Source organism: Alligator sinensis, unplaced genomic scaffold, assembly GCF_000455745.1.
Source record: "Alligator sinensis unplaced genomic scaffold, ASM45574v1 scaffold866_2, whole genome shotgun sequence".
In the NCBI taxonomy this organism is placed as follows: domain Eukaryota; kingdom Metazoa; phylum Chordata; order Crocodylia; family Alligatoridae; genus Alligator; species Alligator sinensis.
In genome coordinates this window covers 2,191,453-2,202,852 of record NW_005841900.1, presented here as the reverse complement: position 1 = coordinate 2,202,852, position 11,400 = coordinate 2,191,453, and the positions used below count along the sequence as shown (strand labels likewise).

Here is an 11,400-nt window from a genome sequence, read left to right as displayed (position 1 = left end):
TCTTTCCCTTAACATCACCCTTTTTTATGGATGTCCTATATTTTGAAAGGTATTAATGGCATAAAGTATAAACTGGAGCCTTCAAGTCTTTGAACCCAGGCAGTTTGGTTTTCAGCCATGGCATTGTATGGATCAACAAACACTGGAGGTGTTTAATTCATTTCCTTTTTGTGGTAAAGTCTGGATTTTTTATTTTCTTTACTTTTTCCTGGATAGTGATGGGCAATTGTATGAGAAACCCAGATCCTTCTCTTAGGGTTTTTTGTACAGGGTTCTGTCTTGTTATTCCCTCTTGTTCAACATGTATAGAGAAGACTAATGAGGAAGTCTGGTTGTCAGACGTCCAGCATCCCAGTGATACCATGCTTTGCTTTCTCATCTCATCACATCTTGATGGCACAGCATGGCACTAATGAATGTTGGGGCATAGCTGAAGAATAGCAAATTTTAGTTTATGTTCTTTACAGTATTCATCACATTATAAAATTAAATGTGATGTGATCAGCCTGTGTCTGCTTGTAGGAACAACAATATCAGTAAATATTGGTTAACACCATGTAGTGTATGTTTAGGAAAGGGCACACTGAATACTGAGCAGTTCAGGATGGCTAACTTGTAATCTGGCAGGTGACGAAACCCACAGGTGACTTCAGTGAGCTTTGGGTTGGGTTGTATGTGTTTCGGGTTCAAAAAAAAAATTGGATATGGCACTAACGAGGAACGAAGGATATAATGTGGATATAAGGAAGGTGGTTACTAGTGTGTAAGATGGACAAGTGTGTAGAATTATGAGCAAGGAGAGGTAAAGAAGCTTTATTTTGTAACTTTAGGCCAGAGCTGTCGAAATGCCTTATTGGCCATCATGGCATGAGCCCACAAGACCCCTGCTGTATCATGCCACACAGCTGCTATGCCTGGACCCCACTCTCAGTTCCCTGACCATGGGCTCCCCCAGCATCATGAACTCTGGCACTTTGTCTTGCCCCGATCCCTGGAGTAGTGTGAGGAAGAAGGAACCAAGAGACCCCCATTGCTGCTGGAACCAGAGCAATTGGGAAGTGACGACTGAATGGGAGACTGAGGGCCACAAATTAATCCCTGCTTTAGATAAAAATCTGTAATTTATGAGAGGTTTTCTTGCTAGTCGTTTCATCACTTTGCTTGTATGTTACACCCCTTTTTTTCCACTCCCCTCTCTGTATATCAGGTAGGGGCTACCTAACATATTGTAGATACGTCTAAATGGTAATAATGATGTACGGTATTTCCTTCCTAACAGCTGGTAGACAGCAGTGGCAATTGAAAACAAAAACTACAGTGCACAGAAATACAAAGCTTTACAGCAAATGGAAAGAGATGAAGTTTTTTAATTTTGCACTTTTTATTCATTTCAGACTGCGCTGCAATGACTACAGCAAGATATAGGCCTACCTGGGACTTGGTACTTGACCCTTTGGTGTCCTGTAAACTCTGTCTTGGCGAGTATCCTGTGGAACAGATGACAACAATAGCGCAATGCCAGTGCATCTTCTGTACTCTGGTTAGTTTGCTTCTTACTAGACACATTTTCTCAAAGTCAGGAGCAGGCTTTTCTACAGCCCTTCTGCAGAGTAGAATTCACTTGAAAGATGCCTGAGTACTGAAACTGTAGTACTGCTGCCGCATCCTTATGTTCTGAATGGGTATATGGAGATACCGTGCAACTGCGAATCTTAGCAGAGCTAGACCTTGTATAATGAGTGGGAGTAAGTTAAAGATTTGCCAGTGTGTGTAGGAGGAAGTGGGGAGGGGTAGTCACACACAGCCAAAGTCACCTTATGAGGTGGGATCTGTCAGGATTATGCCCCATATTAAAGTGAGGAATTCTCTCCCTGAAAAGGCCGCAGAGCTACCTACGCCCTGTGTATGAATTGGGCGTGAAGAATTCTGTGCTCTTCCTACCTGTTTGTTCACGGTGTGAGAGGGAGAGGGTGTGTGACTAACTCTTTTATACACAAGATGATTAAATCGAAGTGTGACAGGTTTTTTGCAAAATATGGTTTCCTTATTTTGCCAGTGCTGCTATTAGAGCCTTTGAACTCGACTTTAATATCCCTTGTCCATTTAAACTCAGTTTCTAGTTATGTATTTGCCCACAAGAATGAGGGTCTAAAGAAAGTGCTTAAGCAACAGTTTGTGGGTATCTGCTTCTTTGACCACTTTATTCTTTACTTACAGAACTTCTTTTTATAGTCTTCATGTCACCACTACCTCTTTTGCAGTTCTTTGAGTCAGTGGGTCCTCTGGAGTAGATACCATGCACTATTGTGAATGACAAAGTGCCCCACACATTGAGTGTCAATTTCAACAAATAATTAACAGCCAAAACTTTCTAGCAAATCTTCATCAATCCTACCATATTGCCAAAATATGTGCCTTGGATAGCAGGGGAAAATGCATACAGTATGGATTCTGTAGAGTTTAAATGCATTATTTAGCAGGGGTCATCTTCAAGTGCTATACAGAAATCTATATGTTTAATCCTCTTGGTCACTGTGGTGCAGGTCAGGAGCTATCCATGTTTTTACAGATGGAGAAATCGTACTAGAGAGGTTATGTAATTCAGGCCTGTGATGTGATATCATGAAACTACTGTCCGAGCCCCCAAGGTCTGGAATAGCCTGCCGCCAGAGGTGGTTCAAGCACCTACTTTGAACGCCTTCAAGAGAAATCCGGTTGTTTTATCTTGCTGGGATCCTATGATCCCTGCTGACTTCCTGCCCCTGGGGCAGGGGGCTGGACTCGATGATCTTCCAAGGTCCCTTCCAGCCCTAATGTCTATGAAACTAGATCTCATCAACTTTGTCTTCCAATGCCCAGTCCAGACTGTATCAAAACAGGAGATTTTTGTACTCCATTTTCCAGCAGTGGGTCACTTTTACCTGCACTAGCAACAATGTAAGCACTGGTAGGCACCAGCATATTTTTAGCTTTGGACATGTCTACATGTTCATTAATGCACAGTAGTTACTGCACATTTAGTTTAGTATTTGCTTAATGAAGTACTAACTAAATGCGCTGTAACTACAGTTACTGTGCAGTAGTGATGGTACACAGTTTTGTTGGGGTTTTTTGTGACCCTAACTGCGAAGCAGCATATCAGCATGGTTTTTGCCCAGGATGCGACTGCGCAGTGTTGTCGGGCTATTGCCCAGTAAGTGTCTCGTGTAGGTGTGCCCACTGTGTCCTAAAGCTTGTTCCTGGAATTCTAACATCAGCTAATATTCATGCCCTGCCATGCAATTTAATTTGAAAGTCTTCCTTGTCTTCTGCTTTTTCCCAATGTTAGGAGTATTGCTTCAGAAGAAGAGCTCATTGCAATGTTCATATGTTTTGAAATGTTAATTAGAAGTAAAATATTTTCTGCTTTTCGTGGTATTACAGTATTTTGGTATTTGTTTTGGAAATACTTCATAAGTTAATAAGCTACGTGCGCATTGTTAACAACCAACAGTGTCTGGGGAAGAGAAAAACAATGTGTGGATGTTTGTTTTAATAACATTTCAAACAAGGAAATAAGCGCATCATATAAACAGCTGCAGTGAGTGTTCACATCTTCTGGAAGTAACATACCAATGAGACTGTTTGAAGTCAACATTATAGGATTCAGGGATATATGCTGTAGCTGTGTTTGACCTAAGAAAGAGATGGGGGCAGGCAGCAGCGGTGCTAGGAGAAGGGGTTATGGGGGGGCTACAGCAAAATTTGGGGTGGCTGCAACCCCCCCCCCCCTTGTGGGGGGGGCCCCTGCGCAGCCTCAGCCCCAGCCCACAGCTGTGGGCACCCTGCCCGTGTCCCATGCAGATCCAGGGGCACATGCCCTCCCCGCTACCCCCCCGGTCCTCCCAGGGTATACGCAGCGGTGGGAGCCGCTCCCCCTCCCTGCAGCTCTGTCCCATGCCCCAGCCCCACTCCTCCATCACTGCGGGGGGCCCTGATCTGCCCCCACACCCCTTTCCACCCCCCCCACTTCCACCACAACAGACTTATGAGCTGCACGCAGCTTTATTGGAAATCAGATTGGTATTGCCTGATATGCCTCTTTAAAAATTGGTTATCGGTATCAGCCCCCAAAATCTCTACTGGTGCACTCCTACTTTTATTAGACCAATTAGATAGGTGCAAAAATATTTCTTTATTTGCAAGCTTTCGGGTCCAAACACCCTTCATCAGGCTGAGGAGAATTAAAAGATTTTAAAAGTTTTTCCCCAAGTAGATTAGTAATATAAGCTGCATTGCTAACCAAGAAAGAAGAAATGTTCACCTCCCTGCCCGACACCTCCAGGGGAAAGAAGCCTACCCAACCTGCATATCGCAGAGCAACTCTCTCACAAAAGGAGTCTGATGAACCCAGGGGAAAACACTTCCACCTTTTACCTCCCCTGTGCAAAATGAAGTTTACTTTCTACCTGGGAGAACTTTTACAATCTTTGAGTTCTCCTCAGCCCGTTGAAGGATGTGTTGGACCTGAAAGCTTGCAAAGAAAGAATTTTTTTGCTACTATTTAGTTGATCTAATAAAAGATATCACCTCAGGCCCAAGAGTTTTGTTTGTTGCTATAGGATTTTAATTTGGGATGGGGGTAGTGAGAGACAGAGAGAGCGCGCGCATTCATACAAGCGGACTGGCACAAACAGTGTGTCCATCCAATTAAAAAAAACAAGAATTGCTTCATTTTCTGTTTATGTAGGGAGAGTTTGATTAAGCATGCAAAAGTGTACTTTAAATTGGCTTAATTGAAAACCACTCTTTGTTGCCCCTAAGATAGATATGCAAGATTCAGTTATGAATTTTTTTTTTAATTATGTTCCCTAAATCAGAAAAAGGATTTTCTTTAATGTAATTGGTGATAGCATCCTCACAAACACTCTCTGAAATAGGAAAATACTATTACTGTTGTTTTTAGTAATTAGGTTAGAACTGAGGCAGAGCCAAATCCAATTTATGTATCCTAAACACAGACTGAAATTGTTTGCGAGATCAGCCTTGTACACACATCTTTATTTTGTTGGCTTTATAGTTTGACAAATGATGTTGAAGATTACAGTGGGTCAAATCCAAAGTCTGTTGTAATCAGTGGAGCGATTCCTATAAACTTCAGGATTTGGATAAAGCTTTAATCAGCTGATCCATTGTAACTGCTAGCATCAGTGAAATTGCACCAGAGAAATGTTTGGCTGATTATGGGTTTGGTTTGTTTTTTTTTCCTGTTTGTATTTATTTTTGTATTTTTCCTTATACTTTGTGCAGTGGTTTGCCAAGAATGTGTATTGGGGATGGAGCTCCATTTTTTTTATTTTTTTTTGTTCAAGTAGTATGAAGTAAACTTGATGAAACGTTCAGTGCCAAAACATTTTGTTTTTTCATATTGGATGAAATTGTGAAATGCTACCTTTTTAACCATTGTGCTCTGTTAGACCTGGGACCACTTTCTAACCTACAGACAAAGAGCAAATCTGCTTTACTTAGAAATAAATCTTTCAGTGAAGCACTGTTAGTCTGTAAGCAGAATTTAGATCAATGTGCAGATTTGCACGAACAGAAATATAGGATTGAGAAATCTTCACCCCCTCTGTGACCCCACAGGTTCAGTTGTTAAGATCTCGAATGGGATTATCTCCTCCAGACTCTTACACAATAGCACAACATTGCTATTCAGAAAGAAAATGGGGGCACTGTTTCCTTCTGCTTACAGGCAGAGTTGCCAGTGAATTGAGTGGAACAGATTTGCCACTACTCTGCTGATAAGGCATAAAGACATTTACAATTTCCCATCATAATTTTTGGCTATTAGTACAATACTCCATTATGGATCAATATGATTGTTAATACACATAAAATTCTAGGAGATCCCTTTGAGTCCCTGGGGAACGTTTATATTGCTGTGTAGTGATCTGAGCCACAGACAGAAATCTAATGAGCCGAAAAAGGGGGAAAGAATATCTGCTGTTAATTAATCTTTTGAATGTTGGTCCATGGGAAAGCTATCCATTCAGTCTTCCGAGAAGCTAAACCGGATCTCAGCTGTTACCATTTTAAAATGTAAAACTGCATAATGTTATGTGCAGATTTTGGACCATTCAAACGTTAGATTTTTTTTGAATACTGTAATGCCTTTTTTAGTGAGATACTTTCCTAGTGAAAATTACTGATAGCAATAGTTTATAGGTTAGCAAGTCTTCACTATGGTGTACTCTCCTAATTTAGTTGGGGAAACAATTTAGTCATCCACAGATGGAAAGCCTAGAGGATTTCCTTAAGAAATATCATAATTCTTATGTCATTTGTAGTGTGTGTGTGTGTGTGTGTGTGTGTGTGTGTGTGTGTGTGTGTGCGCGCACGCACATAACAGATCAAGGGCATTGGTGATTGTTTGTTTTTTTTGTCCCGAGATTCGGATGCAAGAAACCAACAGGGCCAGAACCCTTGCATTAATAACTTAGCCCTTTCTCCAGGGTTGCCTTCCTGTTACATAAAAGGCAACTTCTAGAATGGGTCGAACAAAAAATTCTGAACCTCTGGACTCCAGTTGGCTTCACTGGGGCAGTATTTCACTCATAGCATAGCCAGTTGTAATTTTGAGGACAGGGGTCAAACATACAGCCCATGGGCCAGATCCGACTTGTGGAGCCCCTCCATCTGTCCCCTGTTGCTGCCCCTGGGTCTAAGCAGACCCACGCAGGGCATGGCATGTCAAACCAGCCACACAAGCAGGACCTGAGATGCAAACAGAATGCAGTGCCTGTTCCAGAGACTCCAGGAGTGCACTGTATGCAGGCACATGCTTCAGCCAGTCGGGGACCCACCTTGCATATGGCATCTGCAAACACTATGTGCAGGGTGCGTCCCAGACTGGCTGGAGCAGGTGCTATGTACAGCACAGTTTCCAGAGCAGGTGCCATGGGCAGTGTGACTGGGGTGGGGCATGCAGCATGGCACCTGTGAGCAGCCAGTCTTGGATCCATGCTGGTTGGGCTGTACTGCATGTGGCACCCATTGCAGCTGCTCTGGCATCTGCACAACCCACAGGTTTTGTCTGTTGAGAGTGAGCGAGGGAAGGGCAGGAGTCCATGGGCTTGATCCAGCCTGTAGACCATCCTTGTGCCACTCATCCGATCCAGGGGGCAGGGATGAATTTTGACACCCCTGTTTTAAGGTATCTATAATTAATCATGTTGAGGCCCCTTTACTTTTACTTAGTAATACAAGCTGAGATGCTTTTTTTCCTTGTCTCTGCTAGGGGTTTAGAAAGTAACCTGTTCCACTATTTAAAATATACCCTCAGGCTAAGATCCTATTGAATGTTTATTTACATTTTCCTCATCTATTAACATTTTTATAGTGTGCCTGTCTGAGTACCTTGTAGGAGTGCATATTGTGACTTGATTAACATTTTGAGATTAGTGGGTTGGTCTTCTTTCCTTTCCTCATGGTGAAAAATATATGACCATTTTAAATATGTTATCTACAGTGGGGTTTTTTTATACATATACTAGTGGAAGTAAGGGCAAGGAAGTGGAGGGTTTGAGGTGGTCCATTTGTACATCAGGTGCTTTTCTTCCACAGTCCTTGACGAGTCCCTGGAGTTCGTTGCACAGATGAGTTTCACTTTTGTGATGGGTACCTCCATTGGCCCTGATGAGTGCTGTTCTCAACTGTAGCCCTCATTCCCTCATTCCTGTAGCTTTGGGTGCCCTTTTAGGAATCTTAGACTCCCGTGCGCGCACGTGTGCCTGCTAACTAGTGAGAGAGATGCTTAGCGGCTGTAAAGCAGCGTAAGACTGGAATCTGTAGCGATGTCAGTTTTACACCCATTAAGGAGCTGGCTTAAAATACAAACCAGACCTCATGAAAAACACATACTTACAGGTCCCACTTCCTCCCCACAATGAGTCCTTGGTCCTGTTTGTGCCTCCTGTCTTTCAGAAGCTTAGCTGTATTTGCTGCCCTACTATTACCAGCTCCTTTTCACCAGCACTGCTGTGATCCTCATTCATGTAGTTAAAGAACTACCACCCCCTTGTTTCATGATCTTTTGTCTATTTTTGGTCCCTTTTTTTTTTTTTTTAGGTTGTTACAGCTTAAAAATAATGGTGTTAATGGTGAAGTGTCCCCTTCCTTTCAACTCTTAGCTCTTAGCAACTGATCCCAGACAGTGGCTACTTCTTCTCTGCCATTATGATTGGCTTGGATTACTCAGAAATACCAAGATGTCTGCATTGGGAGACGGACAAAAGAGAGATTTAATTATCTTGCTCGCCCATATTTCAAAGCTTCAGCTTTTGCTGCTGCGCTTGTACAGAAAGGGCGACTGAACAATGAGCAGTGAAGATGTAACTGTGTAAGCTTGGTTTCCTTCCCAATTAGTTGCTAGTTTATCTGTGGTTGCCAGGGGAAACCTGCCGTAGCAGATGTTTTTACACTGAGCCAGCGCTGCTGTAAGGCTGGGTTGCCCACGCCCCCTTCGGAGAGGAGCCACCCTGCTCATTTTGAAGGAGAGGGGAGCAAGCTCTTCTGATTTGTACAAGAATTATGAGCGTTTTGGCACATGACTGATTTCCCCATTTCCACTAGCTTTTGACAATAAACTAGAAGTCGTCCTTCATGTATGTTCACTGGGCCCTTTTTAGCAAATCTTCTGTTTCAACTTGACATAGTGAGATGTCACCATGAGGACAGGAGTTAGGGGCCCTTGCACTAAACATACATAACCTTTCTCTTGCAAAGAGTTGAGGATAAAACACACTTGTAGAAATGAGGCATGTTTTTAGTGCAGGGTGCAGTCATGTCCTGATCTTCGCCTGTGGCGCCTAGGTGCTACCACAAGAAATTCATAATAATCATAACAAAGTACCTGCTTCTAGATTTTGGAATCTGCCTCTGAAACTCCAGAGCCAGCTTTGTCATTAATTTGCTGTCCAGTACTTTTACCTTTCTCTGACTCTTGACATAGCAAAGCATATCAATTTTGGTCATTGTCCTTACATGAACATTGTGAAAATCAGATGTTTGCTTCTGTTAGGCTTTGAATGTGACAAGTGAAGTCTGGTTGTTTGCTACTAGTGTTAACTTCTTGCACAGTAAAAGTATCAATCCAACTTTTTAAAAAAGAAATGTTCCAAAAACAAGACATGTAAACTTCTTTTGTTTGCTTCCTGAGTATTTTAGAGTTCCTTTCTGTAGTACGTGCTGGTTTTAAAAACAAACTAAATTGACTGTTAACATTCCTGGCAAACTCCAATCAGGATTAAATATAGTTTACTTGCATGTCTAATCAAGAATACATTTTTTTAAATATGGATTCTTTTTATGGGAAGGTGAGGTCATGATTTACAGTAGAGTGGGACTCTTAATAGGGAAGGTAGCTTTGACACAGCAATTACACTGTAACAGCAGCATCCAGAAAGAGATCATTCGGAAGCTGAACCTTATTTCAGTACTTTTATTCTAATTATAACATAATGTAACCTAAAAACGTAACAATAGCTGAGCATTCTGTAATTTTTAATTTCTTGGAAATGGAGAGTTCAAGGTGTTGATGGAGTATGGCTGGATACAAACACAGTCTGCACATCCCAGAAAAAAAAATCCATAAACACCATGCAGGCATCTCACGGAGAAGTAAGGCTGGAAGGGACCTCAAGAGATCATCTAGTCCAACCAGGAATCGCACCTGTGACCTTGGTGTTATTAGGACCACACTCTAACCAGCTGAGCTGAACAGGTCAATAAAGATCAATCCTTGAAGCATTAAGTATATCTTCATTCAGGTTGGGAGTTCCAAGAGCAAGGGACAGCGTGTCTTTGTTTCCATTCCTGTATTGATTTGAGCTATTTTAACCGGAAACAAGGTCTTGTTTTCATGTTCAGTTGGTTCTAATTGCTTGGCTTTAAAGTGGCACCCAAATGCTTTCCATAGCAATTGATCAGAATATTTTGGCTTCAAATTTTATTACGTGGCTAATTCTGTAGAAGTTAATATGGCTTCTCTTGACATCTTGCTTTTTGAACTCCTTGAGGTTGGGACAACCTCCACATCCTTGAGGTTGAGACAAGGAAAACTACACTCAACAGGCATTCTTGCTTCCGGGGCAAATCCTGGCAACCCTTCCTCTACTAGAAAAAGGGTCTCAATGCAATATAATGGCTGTTACCTGGGTACCCTTGATTGCACCAAGGCAGCATCTTCATCCCTAGTACTGCACATAACACATGTACTCTTGCTGCATAAGGGTGGAGCAGAGCAGGTATGTAACCTGTATGTGCTATCGCCATTTGGATATACAGGCTAAAAGCCCCTGTAATTGGGACTAGCCAGGAATAACTAAAAGCTTAATCAGCATAATTGCCTTATACTAGGGGTTTTAATTAGTGAAATAGTTCCCCATCCCAAAATGAGGGGAGGAAAAGTCTCCCAGTGCACTAAGTTGTTGCTAAGACTCCATATAAATCTCAGTAGCTAAAGCTGCCCAGTGGATGCTTTCTAAGAATTAGTCATACTTTCTTCTCTACATACACTCTTATCCCCAGGCAAATGCCATCTACTTTTGAAATTACATTGCTCCATTCATATGTGGCATCTTTCTCAGTGGGGGCCTCCCTTTTGGGCCAGCTTCTCTAGGCCCCTGCAACCCTAGCTTTTAACAGCTGAAATCAGTAGAACTCAGGATTGAATCTAAACTGTTGTGTACAATAATGGATGGAGGTCTGGTTGGACAAGACCTTTCTTTAAAAAAAGTTGTGTGAGTAGGCATGCAGGTGTTAATTTTTGGCTGATTTTCATGGGCTGGGTACTCTATGCTTTTAGGATATCTGGCTCTTCTGAGATTGAGACCAAATACCCCAGACTGGAGATGTTCCAAATCTATTGTCACTTCTGAAATTGTTGGTCCCATGCTTCATATCATGTGATAATACCATACTCCATGATCCTTGCACATACCCCTCCACAGAAAATACTTGCTTGAAATTTTCGAGACACCTGCATTGAGCCTATGATGTTTTCTTTCTACAGCACATTACTAATAGCTGTATGTTAGAAGATATTGGAATGGGTTGACGTAATAGTGCATGTGATTCTTTATTTGTTTTGACAACCAAGTGGATGTCTTAAATGGTAGTTCCTAAGAACAGTTTGGTGTTCTTTCTAGGGAATATTTATAAGAGCAAAGTTTGTGTGCCAAGTTCTTTATAAAAAAAAATGGTTGTTTATACCAACCAAACAGTTGGACCAATAAAAGATATCACCCACAAGAATTCTTAAATAATTATGCTGTTACTAGGTGGTTCATTAGTGGTAGAAATGAAGTTTACTTTGAAAATAGTCCTTTTTTCAAAGAAAAGGCCTGTAAAAATATATTA

At 41.8% G+C, this 11,400-nt stretch overlaps 1 protein-coding gene across 1 annotated transcript in view; it reads left to right on the top strand.

Moving 5' to 3' along the window:
- Positions 1-11,400, top strand: part of RNF144A (ring finger protein 144A) — a 94,414-nt gene that overhangs the window by 49,637 nt on the left and 33,377 nt on the right. Inside the window, exon 2 of the mRNA XM_006018410.3 lies at positions 1,395-1,540. Coding sequence (XP_006018472.1) covers positions 1,406-1,540 — 135 coding nt within the window. The 5' untranslated portion in view covers positions 1,395-1,405. The remainder of the gene's footprint in view (positions 1-1,394; positions 1,541-11,400) is intronic.